This window comes from Dermacentor variabilis, chromosome 11 (assembly GCF_050947875.1).
Source record: "Dermacentor variabilis isolate Ectoservices chromosome 11, ASM5094787v1, whole genome shotgun sequence".
Classification (NCBI taxonomy): domain Eukaryota; kingdom Metazoa; phylum Arthropoda; class Arachnida; order Ixodida; family Ixodidae; genus Dermacentor; species Dermacentor variabilis.
In genome coordinates this window covers 53876982-53893557 of record NC_134578.1, presented here as the reverse complement: position 1 = coordinate 53893557, position 16576 = coordinate 53876982, and the positions used below count along the sequence as shown (strand labels likewise).

Genomic DNA, 16576 nt, shown 5'->3' with positions numbered 1-16576 from the left:
GTTCATATAATTTTTTCTTAACAATGCCCGCAGTTTCTACAGGGTGTGCCAACTAACTTTAACCAAGCTGTTAAATGAAAAAAAAAAAGAAAATGTAAATGCAATTATAAGACCTACAGGGTTCGGTCATCAGAACACCATAGTTTTAAAAATTGGTCTTAAAATCGTCAATCATGGAGCGTCACATTAAAAAAAATGGCAGTGGCTTAGCTCCGCTATGCCAGGATATACGTAGCGAAAGCTAGGGCATAGCATGGTTAGCCTTGGTTAATCTTGATTGCAAGTCCAGGTTAGTGTGGTTGTCTACCTATGTTGCGGCGTTTAGCCATTTGTTTGACGCGCTGTTCGTCTGTTTCCTGGGCGATTCGTTTCCCCTTCATCTCGTTCCGATGTCGATTCCAGGCCTCCTCCTGCTTATCAGAATTGTCGCCGTCCACACTGCCGCCTCAACTGTGGTTGCGGCGCACGCGAGCTCTCCTTTTCAATCCTCCGACATGCTGTCAGGCATGGAGGAAGGAAACTCAGGAGAGGCCCTGACGTCACTCTTTGTGCAGCTAAGTGAAGCCGGAAGTTGGCGTTGCTCACGGCGTTGCTCCGCCTATTGGGCCAGCTCTCCTCTCCTGTTTACATTTTTTGCGAAACCACTCCCCGCTGCGTGCGACCGGATTGCGGGGACGCGCGCGCTCCGCAGAAAAAAAAAATCGCCATGTTTTATTGCATTACCGTTGCCGAAGTCATGTTAAAAGAAGTTCATAATGAACTTCACAAATTGGGCCGTGAGGCTGAACGGCTGCTTTTACCGACTTTTATGAAAATAAACATGCCTTATAAGGCCAGCCAACTGAACTGTTCTCATCAACCCCAGCTACCGGAAGCTGCCCAGTTCTTGCGTGTTTTAAAAGAAAGGTCACCTTTATCGCTGCCTTCTACTTGCTTTTCTCTGCTTGGGCTTCCTGGGGCTCTCAGACGGACTTGCGAGCTAGACGTCTGGCGATACGCAAAAAAATGTACGCATTCTCGCTGCACTGGAGACACATACGACACACCGACCCATTTGCGATCCATTTGGAGTCTATGAGGACAAACACATTCTCGCTTGAGGAATCGTCGTGCTTAATTGAACAAACTTCGGGTGGCAGCGCATCACTACGACAGCGCGCCGGCGAGGAGGCAGAATGTCACTTCTGATACCGCGTTTTGATTCATTGACTGCAGCCGGAGGTACCTTCCTAATTACCACGGTAAGTGAAGCATCACGGAACCACAGTTTTGCGATAGACGGCGCACGATGCAGAACAGTACGCGCGTAGAACCGGCCTACATGCGACCACGGAATAGCCGTTTTGATGTGTTCACAGGCGTACGTTCTGTGGAGCCTTGCCGACTCTTGCAGCGCATCCACTAACCTTCACTTTCCTGCGCTTCTCGCGCGTACGGATAAGATACGACTGCGGTAGTGAGGACTCCTTCCTTAAGTCAAAGCAGCCACTTCTTTCCCATGTTCCAGGATGAAGCGTCGGCTGGTAGGCGCACGGTGCTGAGGGCAGCAAAATGCACATATTCTGCGTGAAGCTCTACCAGCACGTGTATTGTGGTACACCTGTGCAGGTGTGCATGAACCTCGAACGCGCTCTGCTTAAAAGACTTCGTGCTGTCGCGAGTACTGAGAGGAACAAGCAACAGTTGAGCAACATGTGCTTTAATATGTAAAAAGCAAGTTGTTACTGAACACAAACTATGCATTCATAACGTACGTTCTACGTGCCGCAAATGCACCATATGCGCTGTCAAAAGCAGGAATCACTGACCTGCAAGGCTTTCATTGTACAGATTCTGAAACGCATAGGTTTCGGCCAGCGATGACACGTTAGCATGATTCCGCCAAAGAGGGCAAAATTTCCCGCGGATATCCCTTCGTCCGTTGCCATTGCCGTGGCGCGGTACACTGCGTACAGCGTTGCATGTGCGCTCATTTCACGAACTTTAGTTCCTCCTGTCCCACCTGGCCACAGCAACATCCGGGATAGCACAGTCCAGATAGCGCAGCGCAACAAAACATGGTCACCAACGCAAATCTGCCCCCACGGCACCATTGCCGTGGTACGAAACCTACGGAGCAACACGTGTGAGCGCACAGAACCATAACAAAGCCGCCATTGTGGCCCGAAAGGCGTGGCCGCTGCAGCAAAGAAATAAAAAAAACAGCAAAAAAGAGGAGAACCTACTACGTCATTTCCTCTACACTTTTCTCCTAGTGCGCGGAGGGGGTAGGGCCTCTCCTCAGTTTCCGTCCTCCATGCTATTAGGCATGCGACGCAGCTGGCGAAGCGAGTGGAGGCAAGCGCAACGACGAAGAACGCGGTGTGACGTCATACCAAATGGCGGCGGTGGAAACGCGCAACGGCAAAACACCTCTGGCTCGATGCTACTAGTGGCGCTTGCGCAGTAGTGACTAGGCAGCGAGAGAGAGAGAAATATCCGCGGCGAGGCGCGCGTTGTGACGTCACGTGCCTCCTTGGAGCACCGCCACGGTGAAATCGCAAGTTCGCGGCCAGTAAGGCTTTCGCTTAAAAAAAAAGAACCGGTGAGCACGTACGTTCTTATACGGCATAATAAAGTTAGCAAACGCACACCGATATATCAAGGCGACCAAAAATAAGCCAAGGTGACCGAAGACGATACAGTAATGTGTATACTGTCACGAACGCTCAGTGCGAAGCTGGCATAACAATTTTAACTTTTCTTTTTGGGTTCAGAATGCAACACCAAATACTACTTAACTTGTGGAGAAAAATTACATAAATCGTTATTTGCCAGTTCATTACATGCACCAAACACCCAAATTAGCACTGTGCTGGAGCTTTCGGACGCAGTGCCATGTTTTGCATAAGATATACTACCTGGTGGCAAAGGAAGCGTTCTGCAGTGCTCAAATGTATCAAGGAAATTTTTTACAGGTCCCCAGAACTACAGAAAAAATAAAAAGCGAAGTCGAGAACTGTGACTTCATTCGTATCCAAGCAACAGCGAACGTGGTAAGCAAGCCATATGGCCTCCGGGGTCGCAAAATGCATCAACAGGTGGCACGGCGCAGCGTGCCCCAGTGATGTCGAGGGGCTACGGCCAGCCGCTGAGAAAGCTGAAGCTGCAAATCTTCAGCCTGCCAGTTCCTATCGTTTTGTGTATATAAACACTGTTAGAATGGCGTAGATATGTGTTTAGTGGTGCTCCAGAGTGAACCAGTACCCATGGGAATAGAGACTGACAGACTGCGAGCGAAGAAACGAAATGCTGGATAGCTACGCAGCTCAGCTCTCGGCCTGTTCTTTGTGGTTATGTGGCGTGCGCTTCTGGGCTCGGCACATTTGAAAGATTACCATCATTGCGCGCCGTCCTAGTGTTGTAGTATTCAGCAACAGCATTTAAGCCCTGTGTTCGGGTGCGAGAAGACTCTGGGTTGCGTCGGACCTCTGCGCTCAAAGGATGCTTGGTGCTCTACGCGCGCTTGTAACTTTCTTATGAGCTAAATCTTTGTAGTTCTGTTTGATTCGTTTGCATAGAGTAGTGTCAAAGTTATGTGTTATAAGGCAACCTTGTGAGATAAAATATTGTTCCAACAGGGTAATAATATAGCGTTTCGCGGCAAGAAATTACAGCGGAATGCATCTTACGATAACGATGAACGGTAATGCGAATAGTAATCGAGCAATAGTAGTGACAGACCATGTTAAGTCAGGTTTATTGAACACGTGGAGTTGTAATGATGACAGTTTCGTTGCCTCGGCACTATCACATATATTCCTATATCTTCCCACTTTGCTATTACACCCGCATGCCAAGGTAGCCCATGAGCACGGAGGCACGAAGGCTACATGATGCCAACGAAGTGGCAATGGAATGACGAAGAAAGACTAATAGTGATCGAACTACAAAAGGCGTATAATGAGGATGCCACGAGGACAATGATATGTCGATTCTTATATTATGACGACGGCATAACGACAGCAACGTGGCGCGGACGACATGAGGACAGACGGAGGAGGACGACTGTACGACTACGCTGACAACGGTATGACGGCAACTGGATGAAGAAGTGGGAATGACTTTGATGGTGTGACTAAGTTGGCATGACGATAGATGCATGACAGCGCCAGTGCGACGACCACGCAATATGACAATAGAATGACAACGGCTGCATAAAAACAATTTAATCGTGACATCACGAACACGACATCGTGACCACGATGGCATTAAGACAACGGTATGACGACGATGGCGTGAAGAGAGTCGGATGACGAAGCTGGAGTGGCGGTGACAGCACGACTACTCCTGCAGGGGTGTCTGCGTCAACGGGCGTTTGGTTTGTTTCCACACCACGCACCCGAGCACATGAGGGTTGGACCTTCCCGCGCGTAACCATGCACAGCTTTGCCGTGTCCGTGGACAAAGGGATCCTGCTGGTCGAGCCGAAGCCAGGTGTTCGGACCTTTATGGCCTCTCGACAGAGGCAACCCACCTCTTTGGCCTCCGTTTCACGGAGACGGCACCCCCTGTCTGACCCACCCGGAGGAAACCGGCAGTTCATTTTTCCGATTTTCCTCTCCAATCTTCGTCTTTCCCTCTCATTTTCCCCTTTCCTTTCCTCTACTCCTGTGTCACTTGAGATTTTTCAGGCAGCGAGGGTTGACCTTGTGTGACAAGTTTCTTTTGCAAGTTCCCTTTCCATTGGAATAGCACAGTACGTTGCTGACTATCTCGGCGCGTGATCTGTGTGACGTCACATACCTGTATTTAGGTACTGCTGCCAAGAATAACTGATCCCATTCCCTGGCATGGCTGACTGATAACGTTGTAACATCTGGCGGCGAGGGACCTACGTGCCCGCGTAGGCGACGGCTGGTGGTGGAGGACGCGAACTGCGTCTTCGTCTAGTGTTCCATAAGGCGGAAACCACTTGATCCTGAAGTGCGACACCATCCACTCGATACGGACTATAGCTCTGCGCAGGCACTCGGCCACGAGCAACGCCTTTAGCGAAGTACGTGATCTTGGAATACGACATCGCACGCTTCTCAGTGACGACCGCCGCCTCAGGGGCCCAGCAGCCAAGAGCGACGAACAACGGCAACGGTACGCCACGCCAACAGCGCAGCCAAGCAGGGGAATGCCGAATCAATGAGCAGCGAATATGTGCACTTCTCTCGAAATGCCTCCACTTTGGTCTATATCAGGCTTCGACCAAAAAAATTTCACTGCCCTTCCACTCTATGAAGGATGCCCAGCGAAGCTGTGTATGTGGGCCCTTTAATGGCGAACGGCGCCTCCGCCGCGGGTCGGCTCGGCATTGCACTATCTTCGGGATCGGACCACGTATGGGGAGTGCTTAACGCTTGGTTCACCTCCGCTGCGGGTCGGCCCGGCATTGCACTATCTTCGGGATCGGCCTACCTATGGGGAGTGCTTAACTTCTCCTTCATCTCCGCCGCTGGTCGGCCCGGCATTGCACTATCTCCGGGATCGGACCACGTATGTGGAGTGTTTTGCTTATCATAAGGACACGAAAATTTCCCTGAACGGTAGAGGCATACAGGTTCACTGTAAAAACGCATAACTTGGAGTCGTACTTACAGCGTTTTGAGCATTTTTAACGGCTATGAAGGCTTATGAAGAACTAAGAAGTCTTGTACCGGCAGCCCTGGGAGAAAAGCCGCATAAAGATGTTAGACGTATCCTGAAGAAGCGCTACATCCCTAGGAATTACGTCACAGCGGAGCCATGCAAGTTTAACTGGCATGTGGAGTAGGAGGGTTATAGTTTCGAAGAGTTCATTGTAGAATTTAAACACTTAGACAGGAAGTTCAACTACGGTGACGTTTTGCAAGATGCCCTCCGAGACGGTTGGTTGCTCGTATACTAAATAAAGAGACCCAGAGTGCTTTCTTCGCTGAACGAGAGCTGGCATTTGAAGGCGCCTGTAAAATCGCCCTTGACAGGGAAGTAGCGGTGCGAGACACTGAGCAGATGCGCTAAAGAGAACGAGAGGCATCTGTACATGGCAGTGAAAGGCCGACCACTTCGACACCAAAAGCAAGCGAAGCCCACGGAAAATAAAGACCGTAAGAGCGAAATATGTCAAAGAACGGAATATCCGAAAGATGCGGCAGGAGATACTCGATGGAAGTGCGTTGGTACAGAAACATCGTTTATGGCAATTGTTCCGAAGAAGGTCATCTGAGAAGCAAATGTCCAAGTGCACGCTAGAGCAAAATCAGAGCACGCACGTGTTCGAATGTTCCGATGAAGACTCTGAGCATGAACTCTACCATTTTGTTAACGCAACCAATCATGTTATGAAGTGGACACAGACGCTGAACGGCGCACATGCTGATTGACACAGAAACGTCTGTCACAAGTGTGCCGGAGCCAATGTTACAGTCTGTCTTCAGACGGAAAATGTGAACCTTGGAAAATGTCACTTCGCACGTGCTCTGCAGAGCAAATACAGCTCAAAGGGCAGTGTGACCAGGCTGTTGAGTACAAGGGTCAGATCATGAGGCTACCCGCGATTGTTCCAAAGGACAACTTATGCAATTTACTTGTGTTGGTTGGGCGAAATGGGCTGGAATGCCTGAAACTTGACTGGCAGAAAATTGGCCAGATTGCAGTCGAAGACAGCGTTGCCGTTATAAAGCAAAAGTACTCTTCTGTGCTGTTTAAGAAGCTCAGAACACTAGAAGAATTTCAAGCAAAATTTGTCATGAAACCCGGTACGTCCTGTGTATTTTGCCGCGCTAGGCCTGTCCAGTTTGCATACCAGGAAAAAGTTGAGCAGCAGCTGCTGGAACAGGGGGAAACGGACATGCTGCATCCCGTCACAGTTTGAAAAGAAGACGGCAGCGTTCGTTTGTGCGCCCACTATAAGGTAGCACTTGCTGAAAACAGGTCATTACTCACTTTGCTCTAGCAGGACGAAAGGTGTTCTGTGTACTACCCTTCTTCGGCATACCAGCAGCTGCCCCTCACTGCTGTGTCGCGACCATATGTGATAGTAAACCCTAGTCGGGGATTCGAATTTTACCGCTTTCCTTACAGTGTAGCAAGTGCATCCGCCATCTTTCAGACCTTGATGGACAGGTTGCTTCAAGGCATTCCATACGTAGGCTGTTATATTGACGACATGCTCATGACAGGGATTGACATGGCCGACTGCAAGAAGACAGTATACTCCGTTCCATACATAGCAGTCAACGCTGTGGATGCTACGCAAGAAGTTCGGTCAACAAAAGTTATAACTCAGCGCGTGCCGTCTATGCTTCGCTGTGCGCCAACAGCGTTCGCCCGCGCTAGCATGCTCGTGAGGCTCCCCGAGACGGGTTGGAAATATAAAACCCCAAAAGAACAACAAAAATAAAAATGATCTTGACAACGCATTTGTTCTTGGGTCACCGGGTAACTGAGCAAGGCGTTTACCGTACAGACCCCAAGAAAACGGCAATCTTGAAAGTCCTTGAGCCCACGACCGTCACGGATCTCAAGGCGTACTTGGAAATTTTAAATATTTTGAAGTTTCTTAAGCTTGCATCGACAGTAGCGGAGCATCTTATTGGCGTTTGGAGAAAGATAAAGAAAAGTGGACGAAAGAGGGCAGCGACGCGTTTAAGCATACAAAAAACAAAGAAACAACAGCTGACAGGCAGCTGGGTGCTGACATTGTATGACATTAGGAAACCACTCACAATGCTTTGCAATGCATCATGATGTTACTCAGGAGCTGTTATTTTTCAGTAGACAGCCGAGGGTCAAGAAAACCCAATCGCCTTTGCGCCGCGTGCATTCACGGCCGAAGAAAAACGCTGCGAGCAGTGCCAGCTTGAGGCGTTGGCTTTATCTTTGGTCTAAAGAAATTTCACCGGTACTCATGGCTAAGAATTTGCCATAAACACGTATTACCAGTCACTACAGCGTATACCGGGGCACGACAAGCGTACCACGACCGTGGCGGCCACGCATATGCAATGCTGTGATATTACGTTTGCAGAGCGCAGGTACCGGATTAAATTTAATAAAGGAAAAAAATCCAAACTGGCGGAGGCCTTGTCTAGGTTGCCCCAGCCAGGACACGAGAAAAACAAAGCATCAAAACGTTAGTGTTCGAGTGTCTCCCGCTGACAGGCTGATGAAATCGCAAGGGACTCAATCGGAAGCTTAACTCTAAGCCGCGTGGCACAATTCATTCTAAACGGGTGACCTAGTCAGCACGCAGACGACTTAAAACATGCTATTTTAGAAACGCGTCGTCGCTTTCCGAGGACAAGCAAGGGAGCCGCGATGCTTTCCGATCAACTATTCCTTCATATCCCTGGGGCGAAATGCGAAAACACCCCTGTACTTAGATTTAGGTGCACGTTAAAGAAACCCAGGTGGCCTAAATTTCCGGAGTCCTCCACTATGGTGTGCCTCATAATCAGAAAATGGTTTTGGAACGTAAAACCCCATAATTTTTTTCCTTCGTCTCCTCATCTCTTGGCAAACTTGTACGTTTTGCTTCCACCTGTGAAGTGCCACTCGTCTACTCTTGCGTCTGTACTTCCGTCCCCTCAGGTATCCTGCGTCCCTTTTCGCCTCATTGCCCCTTCTCTAAGTGGAGCCTTATTTATAGCGATAGCAATTGTATGCACTCTCCAGGCGCATTTTTGCCGTCGCCGTGATGTTTCGTATAAAGTCCAAGGGTGATTACACCGTCGCCGCGCGCCGTATGCTGTATGTGCGAGTGAAAACGTACGAGGGGAGCCGAGGATCGCGTCCCAATCTCGCGCGCGGAAGGGAGGAAAGCGGTAAGGAAGCCCGCCGTCCCCCATCGCGCGCTAGGTTCCTTGGGGACGTGAGGGAGAGGATGGCGTTGTACTCCGGCAACAACTGCTTAATCCGCGGCCGCGCGCCATGCCTTTATGCGTGCTGGATTCTCGTCGCTCAGTTTGCATTCAAGCGATAGACAGCACGAAGGGCACTTCGCTCGCTTCTGCTGCCGTGCTTCCTCACGCCAGCGTTTCGACAGTGAACGTACGCGCTCATCGAGCCTGATATGCTCATGTTTGCCTGTGTGCGCTGACACTATGCTGGTTAGTTTAGTTAGTAAGCGAATGTTTGCAAGTTTCTACGGCCGATAATATTACTGTCCTTACTTTGTGTTGCTGTCTATTTGCTATCGTCATCGATGCTTCGCCTTTCGGGCGAAACTGCTGCTTTTTTTTGCATCTCGCGTTGAGCGAGGAAAAGCGTGCAAAATGTAACAAAGAAATGCACCGCCTCGGCAACGTGTGCATGTAGTAGCTACGTGTTTCGGCGAGTGCTCTCATTCCTGCGAGCAACCTTTTTGCCTTCCAAGCCTCCATGCCATCCATTTTCTATGATGAAATCCAGCTCTTGCTCGCCTGTCCACTGGGTCTGAATCATGTATGCAAGAATACAGGGTTGTGAGCATTGACGTACGACATCGCACAGTTAGATGCAAAAAAGATAAGAGGAAAAAAAAGGAAAAAGGCACGATGAATATATTAACAAGTTCGCAAATACTGTTATGGCATTTTCAGCCCTCGGGCGTGGAAAGTAGTACATTTCAGTCTTCGGACATGCGACGAGATGGCCAGGTTCCGCGAACAAGGTGGTAGCCCCGAAGCATAGCAACAATAAAAATAATGATAATATGAAAACGATGATTGAAATAAGACGCACGCAGAGTTTTCGCATTGAATTGGTGGTTTATGAGAAACCAACGTAGAACGTTTCGCATTCGACAGCTACGGGCACGGAGTTGCTGAGTTGCGCGTCAGAGTTTGTGAGCAGCAACGGCCTGCCGGCGTCCATTTTGTCTCGCACGTTTCTTCACAGAGTCGTGCCAGATCTGCTTTGAATGCAAAGCAAGCCGTGTTTACAACGTGGCGGGTAGTAGAATTTTTTGGCCGTACGTATACTATATCTCGCTTCTTCAACAACGTTACCCAAAAACGTATGCGGAGACGACTCTTATAGTCGCCTTTCTTTCCAGCCTTTTGCCACTAAAAAGCCCCGACTCTATGTGAATAGGCAGTACAAAATTTGATTGTAACTGCGCGCTATTGGAACTGTATTTCCTCCTATGCCCCCATTCAATACAGCGAGTTGCTGCGACTCCTGAGGAAAAGCGTCGGCGATCGATTTCCAGAGCAACCTCCGGAGCGAGAAGAGAAAGTCTCCTTCTTTTCATTTGTTGTATTTTCAGGGTTCTTCGTTGCAGAGATTTTTTGTGGGCAAAGGCCCTCGTTACTGAGAACGTTAAACAACGGAGAGACAGGGAGATTGGACCAACTATTTGCTGAATTCTAGGTCGTTCTAGGACAGTTGTTCGAAGATGCGGAGGAAAAAAATAACTAACACTCCATGCAATTGTATTTGTTTCACCGGATTACAAGAACGCCTGCTGCCCATTGTATTGCGGCAGTTTCGAGTGGGAAGTTCTCTTTTTTTAACATTTTTTAGATTTATATAGTGCCCGAGACTTTTTGCAATGTCTAATTTATCTTTTTGTGTCGACCTGAACCATCGTACGATTGCGAAATAATTATTCCATAATATCCCTTAGATGGAACACACCACTTTTCCTGTAGTCGCTAAGCATGGAAGAAAATATAATGTACTTGCAGGCCTTTTTTATTCTTCATCAACAAAGACATGAAGAATCACTGTACACCTTCACCGCCCAACTTCTCACATTTTTTACTCTTTGAGGTGAAAACTTTCGCAGTGGAATGCATGCAATTCATTCTGGCAAATGGCATTTCTATTTTCCTACGTCCCATCATTTGTTTTAATTTACGTTTTCTAATTGAGCGAAATTATTTTCCCTCTGTGGCAGCTCAATCAGTTCAAGCAATAGGGGTCATGCTGGCTTCTTTTGTTGGTTTTCTAGTAGCTCAGTAGATTTGGATTTCTATTTTCAAAGTGCTGGGATGAATTTTTAGAGGCACACACGCCACTTCGTTTTATTCAGTCATTATAATAAACTGGTCAACTGCTACAATGCTTATATACGGAGACATGATGGGCACTCACAGAAAGTGTAACAGCTGTTTCGGTGTGAACGTAATCTTTGGGGCTGGAAGGCTTTTAGCTGCACCGCATTGAAACTTACGATTTTATGTCAATAAGAAATGACTCATGACACAGCGGACACCTTGATATAAACACAATTAGAATGCCTTCTCACTGACGCCCTGAAGTTGAAAAAATTGCAATGGCTTAGCTCGGCTATGCCAGGATATACGTAGCAAAAGCTAAGGCATAGCATGGTTAGCCTTGGTTAATCTTGATTGCAAGTCCAGGTTAGTCTGGTTGTCTAGCTATGTTCCGGCGTTTAGCCAGTCGTTCGGCGCGCTGTTCGTCTGTTTCCTGGGCGATTCATTTCCTCTTCATCTCGTTCCGATGTCGATTCCAGGCCTCCTCCTGCTTATCAGAATTGTCGCAGCCCGTACTGCCGCCTCAACTGCGGTGGCGGCGCGCGCGAGCTTTCCTTTCCCATCTTCCAACACGTTATCAGGCATGCGACGCAGCTAACGAAGCGAGCGGAGGCGAGCGCAACGACGAGGAACGTGGTGTGACATCATCCCAAATGGCGGAAAGGCGATGCGGTGCGCAGCGGCGGGACACCTGTGGCTCGGTGCTACTAGTGGCGCATGCGCAGTAGTGAATAGGGAGCGAGAGAGAGAGAAAAATATGCGTGGCGAGGCGCGCGTTGTAACGTCATGTGCCTCCTCGGAGCACCGCCACGGCGAAATCGCAAGTTCGCGGCCAGTAAAGCTTTCGCTTTAAAACTCACTCCTGGCCTTGTGACGTGCTTCATTTTATTGTGTGGTGGTAGACAAGAAAACGTCTGCACTACTCTATGAAAGCACACGTTTGGGCTTTTCAAATGTGAAGCAGTTGTGAAACTTCAAAACATTTACCAGAGAAAGTTCGGGAGAGAGGGAAACGAAATCTTAGCTAACTTATACATTTAAATATTTTCACTCTAACGCAAGTAGAGCATGAAGGTGGTGGCTGACGGGAAATGAAGACCTACCATGTACCGTAGGTCTTGTTCCGTCTTTGTCCTTTCGACGCGCTACTCGCCTGCAATAATAAAAGCAATTGTTGCGAGAAAGATAAGGAGACATTTAGACATACCACACAGAATGGGTTTCCAAACTCAACATATAAAATTGGGCAGTATGAAACTGAACATTGCACAACAGAAATTGAAAGAGGTCAAGAAACTGCTTCTACGTTGTTGTACAGCAGAAAATCTTCGTTATTTTAATATAACCAGTATGTTAATATCTGCTACAGTTTAAAAATAGTAAGCATTAGATAATAAATCGTGTGAAAGTCAACTAATTATGTTATCGATATTTTTTACCGTGCCTGTTATTTCCGCTTTGCTTGTCGAAATTTATTGAAAATGCAAGACTAACATGGCTTCCACTGCATGTGCACGGTTTCACCTTGAACGGTCGCTAGCAAGGTGAATTATCCTCCAAGATGTACTACATTGATCACACATAGTTGATGGCTCCGCAAGGACAAACCTAAACAAAGACAGTTTTCAGAGGTAATTTTAACGTATATTTCGCGAACTTTAAGGCTGGAGAATATGTCAAATGCACGCAGTGTCATATATTGGCTGTTTCTGTGGATACTACAAAGACAGACCTAGCATAACATGATGGCTCTTGCTGGGACACGCCGTCAGTTGTGGCGGCCTAGGAATGCCAGGTGAGTCGCAGTAATTAATCGCCGATTAAAAAAAAGCCCAATCATACCTTTCAAGCATTTCATTCATCCAGCTCAGCGATATTCGTAAATTGATGCAAGCTCTCAAACAATACATATTATCTTTCGGATGAATGAAGGCAACAAACTTTATTGTGACGACCAGGCTCCCGTGGGTAGGCTTAATTCCATGGTTCTCTGCCTACAGCGTAGCCCTGTCGACCAGCCGAAGCTGGTCCCCAGGGCCCTGACACGTCACGATCCTGAGCTCTTCTGGTGGTTGCTGTACATGTGGCGCTCGATATGTTTCCGGGTACATTGCGTGCAATAGAGTTACGTGAAAGTACGTTTCTGTTCGTAGTTTTCTCGAGATTACTGCTGCTTTTCTTGCTAGTATTCTGTGTGATCTTCGGTAATACTTCTCTACCTCCTTGTAATATTCCATTACCCGTCTACTTTGTTGGTAATATTTTTTCGATCTTACAAAGAGGACTTAGTCCCTGCGGGGCGGCCCGGTTTACGTGTTCTCGGGCTGCGGCATAGGCCGGTATGCTTTCTTGGATGTGCCTGCCCCGGAGTTGATTGAGTTCTGAACAACTAATTCTTCTCATCTTGTATCTTCTACAGGCTTCTTGCGAGTCTGTGATGATGATGTATGATTTGTCGCATGTTGTGACAGCGAAAATTGAGAGCAGTTACTCCATTGCCGTAGTGTCTTCAGGCTGTGTGTATTTCCGCTCTTCTCCACCAACCACACTCATATCGTATGTGGTAATACCCTTATATTTTCCTTCATTGGTCTATCTGATTTCTTCATCCGTTGCGCATGCATGCTAATGTCTTCCGCAGTGCTTGTGCTTGTCGGAGTTCCCTGTCATATTCAGGATTCATGTTCCTAGGCATCTTGGAGGCGTGAATGTTCTCCCTTGTCTTTAAGGGTATGCCACGTACTGCTGCGATTATTAGAGTACGGGAAACCGGAACTGAGACGCTAAAGCCAGTGCGGAGCCGCACCCGCTGATGCGACGTTCCTGTTCACGTTACCAAGTGGCAGGCGGTCATTCGCCACTCCATGCAGCCAACGACTAATCACCAGAACTGTGCGATGCTGACGACACCACTCGCTGGTGGCCCGCTGCGTCTTGACGTAAGCAATAATGTCACCTCGAGAGGTGCGGCAATACTCGCGCTTCAGCCGCAGTTCACCGTGCCACGGATCCGCGGGTAATCACCTCTTGAAGATGACGTCGTCCTTCCCGAGTAACGACCACTATTTAGTATCGGGTATACCTGTTTCTAACCTGCTTCTAGCCTCTTTTGTAGGCCAATTCGTGGATAGTGCAATCTAAATATTAACATCCCTTGAGCCAATAGGTATGTGCCACAGGATATGTGCCCCTTAGGTAGTGGGTATGATCTCTTTGGGTGAGTGAGTGCAGCTGTGTCTACAGGGTATGTGATTACACTAAGTATGGACCCCTGTTGCCACAGCCTATGTGCCAATTTGTTGTGAAATGCTTTTTAAGGAAAGGACCATATTACCTTCTCGTGCTGGAAATCGCCGAACTTCATCACAGTGCCGAGTTACGTGGCCACGTGATCACTTTGCAATGGCTACCTAGTCATTGTGGTGTGATCGGCAATGAACGCACTGACAGTGAGGCAAGATCGGCCTTCTTTTCCTCTGATGGACTACGGCTTGCCTACTCGCGACCTGACGCCAACTCTATGATCAAGGCACTCATGCAGGACCTTACAAAGGCATACTGAGCCCTCGATGACATCCACATATACCTATATATAGTCGACCCAGGGGACAAATTCTGTTTGCCCTCGAAGGTTACAGAGAGCAAAACTTCATTGCTACACAGGATTCGGCTGGGCGTTGCTTTCACCCGTCGCTACGCGTACCTCATCGGCCAGTCGAAGAGCCCGGATTGTGAACACTGCCAGACGCCTGAAACGCTGGAACACACAGTGTGCGATTGCCCAGCATATATGGTAGAGCGAAGGACGTTGGAAAGTTCTCTAGCCAGCGTTGGCAGGCAACCGCTGTCGAAGGCCGCTATCCTCGGCCTATGGCCTGACACTCCAACCTCAATGCGGGCATCTAAAGCGCCGTTGAAGTTGCTGCAGGACACCAAGCTAGACGAGAGGCTCTAGCAGGGCAAATGTCTCATATACATAAGCACTCACCACTTATCATTTTGCCCCATCCCAGTACTTTCACTCCCGTTCCCTCTTCCACAGTGAAAAGTAGCAGACTAGAGCGCACTAGCTCCGGTCGACCTCTCTGTCTTTCCTGTCAATACATTCTATCTACAATGACAGAAATATCGTTCAAATTTTTTAGATGTGAGGCGAAATCGAAGCCACGCCACATGGCTTCCTCAAGGACAGCAAGCCGAGGCTTTAGCAGGCTGTTACAAAATTTGCTTGGTATGTGCCACTTTTCATTGAACGACTTTCACGCCAACGCTTTAGCCACCTGCGCCAAGAATGCACTTGATATGTGCCGCTCTTCACTGAACCTCTCGTCATTTGGGGTCACGGTGTGTGTGCCAAAGCATGGTAACATTTTTCAGTGTGCACAGGCGCGCCGCTATGATCTCGGAGGCGATGGGCTGACTTCTCGTCAGCGCCACTACATGGGGCAGCTCGTATAGAAAGCAAATACTTAACAGTCACTATTGCATACGCTAAAGAAGATGAAGGTGAAAGCGTGCGCGCTCGCTATACATTCATTAAATTACTTGACATTCTCATTCGAATGCGTTGCTCCCATTTTTTCTCCCACCAAAGGTCGCGGGTTCGAGCGCCATAATTTTTCTTCATTAACTGTGCCTTAAATGTTCCCTACTTAAACCAAAAGTCGTGGGTTTGACTCCCACCAAATGTCATGGGTTCGACGATCAGTGGTGGCACATCAACTTTGGTTCCACAGAATTTTGGTCGGACCAAAATTAAATCATGGTGCCACCATTGAGGGTCGCACCTAGGACCGTTGATGGGAGTCGCACCCCCGACCTTTGGTTGTAATTAGGGTGAAGTTAATTAAGGCGCAGTTAATTAGTAGAGTTTATTACGATAGTCAGACGCACGGCCTTCGGTGGGAGGGCGCAACTCCCAACAAAGGTCGTGGGTTCGAGTGCCTTAATTAACTTTGCCTTAACTCCTAAGGTAGTGGCTTCAACTCCAATCAGAAGTCGTGGGTTCGACTGCCACCAGAGGGCGTGGATTCGAGTCCCACCTATGCTTGATTTGGTTGCATCGAATTTTGGTGCTACAAAGCTGGACGGTCAAGTTTTTTTATCATGCCGGACAAAGGATTTTTCGACGCATGAGCATATTAAGGCTTTCGCCTTAATAAAGCAAGCTATGGAAGAGCTTAAGCAGACGTCTCGGAATCATCTAGGAGCCAGAAAGTTGGAATTACCAGAAGGAAAGGCACTCCTTAGATGGAACAAATACTGAGAAAAGGGTTGCGAGGGAGCTCGTGTGAGAGAAAATGAAACTTCCATGACGAAGTTGGGCGCATAATATTCGAAAAAGATATTAACGTGAACCAAAAGATTCTGGAATAATGTAAGAGGTCTCGGACATGCATTGAAATATTCACAAACGGCTATATAAACTGACCATGGCAGCCTTTAACATCTGAACGCTGTCGAGTGAGGCTAGCTTACCAGTAATCTTTGAGGAACCATCGGGCATTGTTTGGGATATCATTGGCCTTAGTGAGATTACAACTGGTGATGCTTATACAGTGCTGACTAACAGCCATGTCCTCTGC

General features: G+C 48.1%; 1 protein-coding gene across 2 annotated transcripts in view; it reads right to left on the bottom strand.

The window, feature by feature from the left end:
• The window catches only part of LOC142563804 (venom metalloproteinase antarease-like TserMP_B), a 63448-nt gene that overhangs the window by 26762 nt on the left and 20110 nt on the right, over positions 1 to 16576 (bottom strand). For both annotated transcript variants that reach the window (XM_075674423.1, XM_075674424.1), the window contains one exon: positions 12095 to 12144. In XM_075674423.1, the coding sequence (XP_075530538.1) occupies positions 12095 to 12144 (50 nt within the window). The remainder of the gene's footprint in view (positions 1 to 12094; positions 12145 to 16576) is intronic.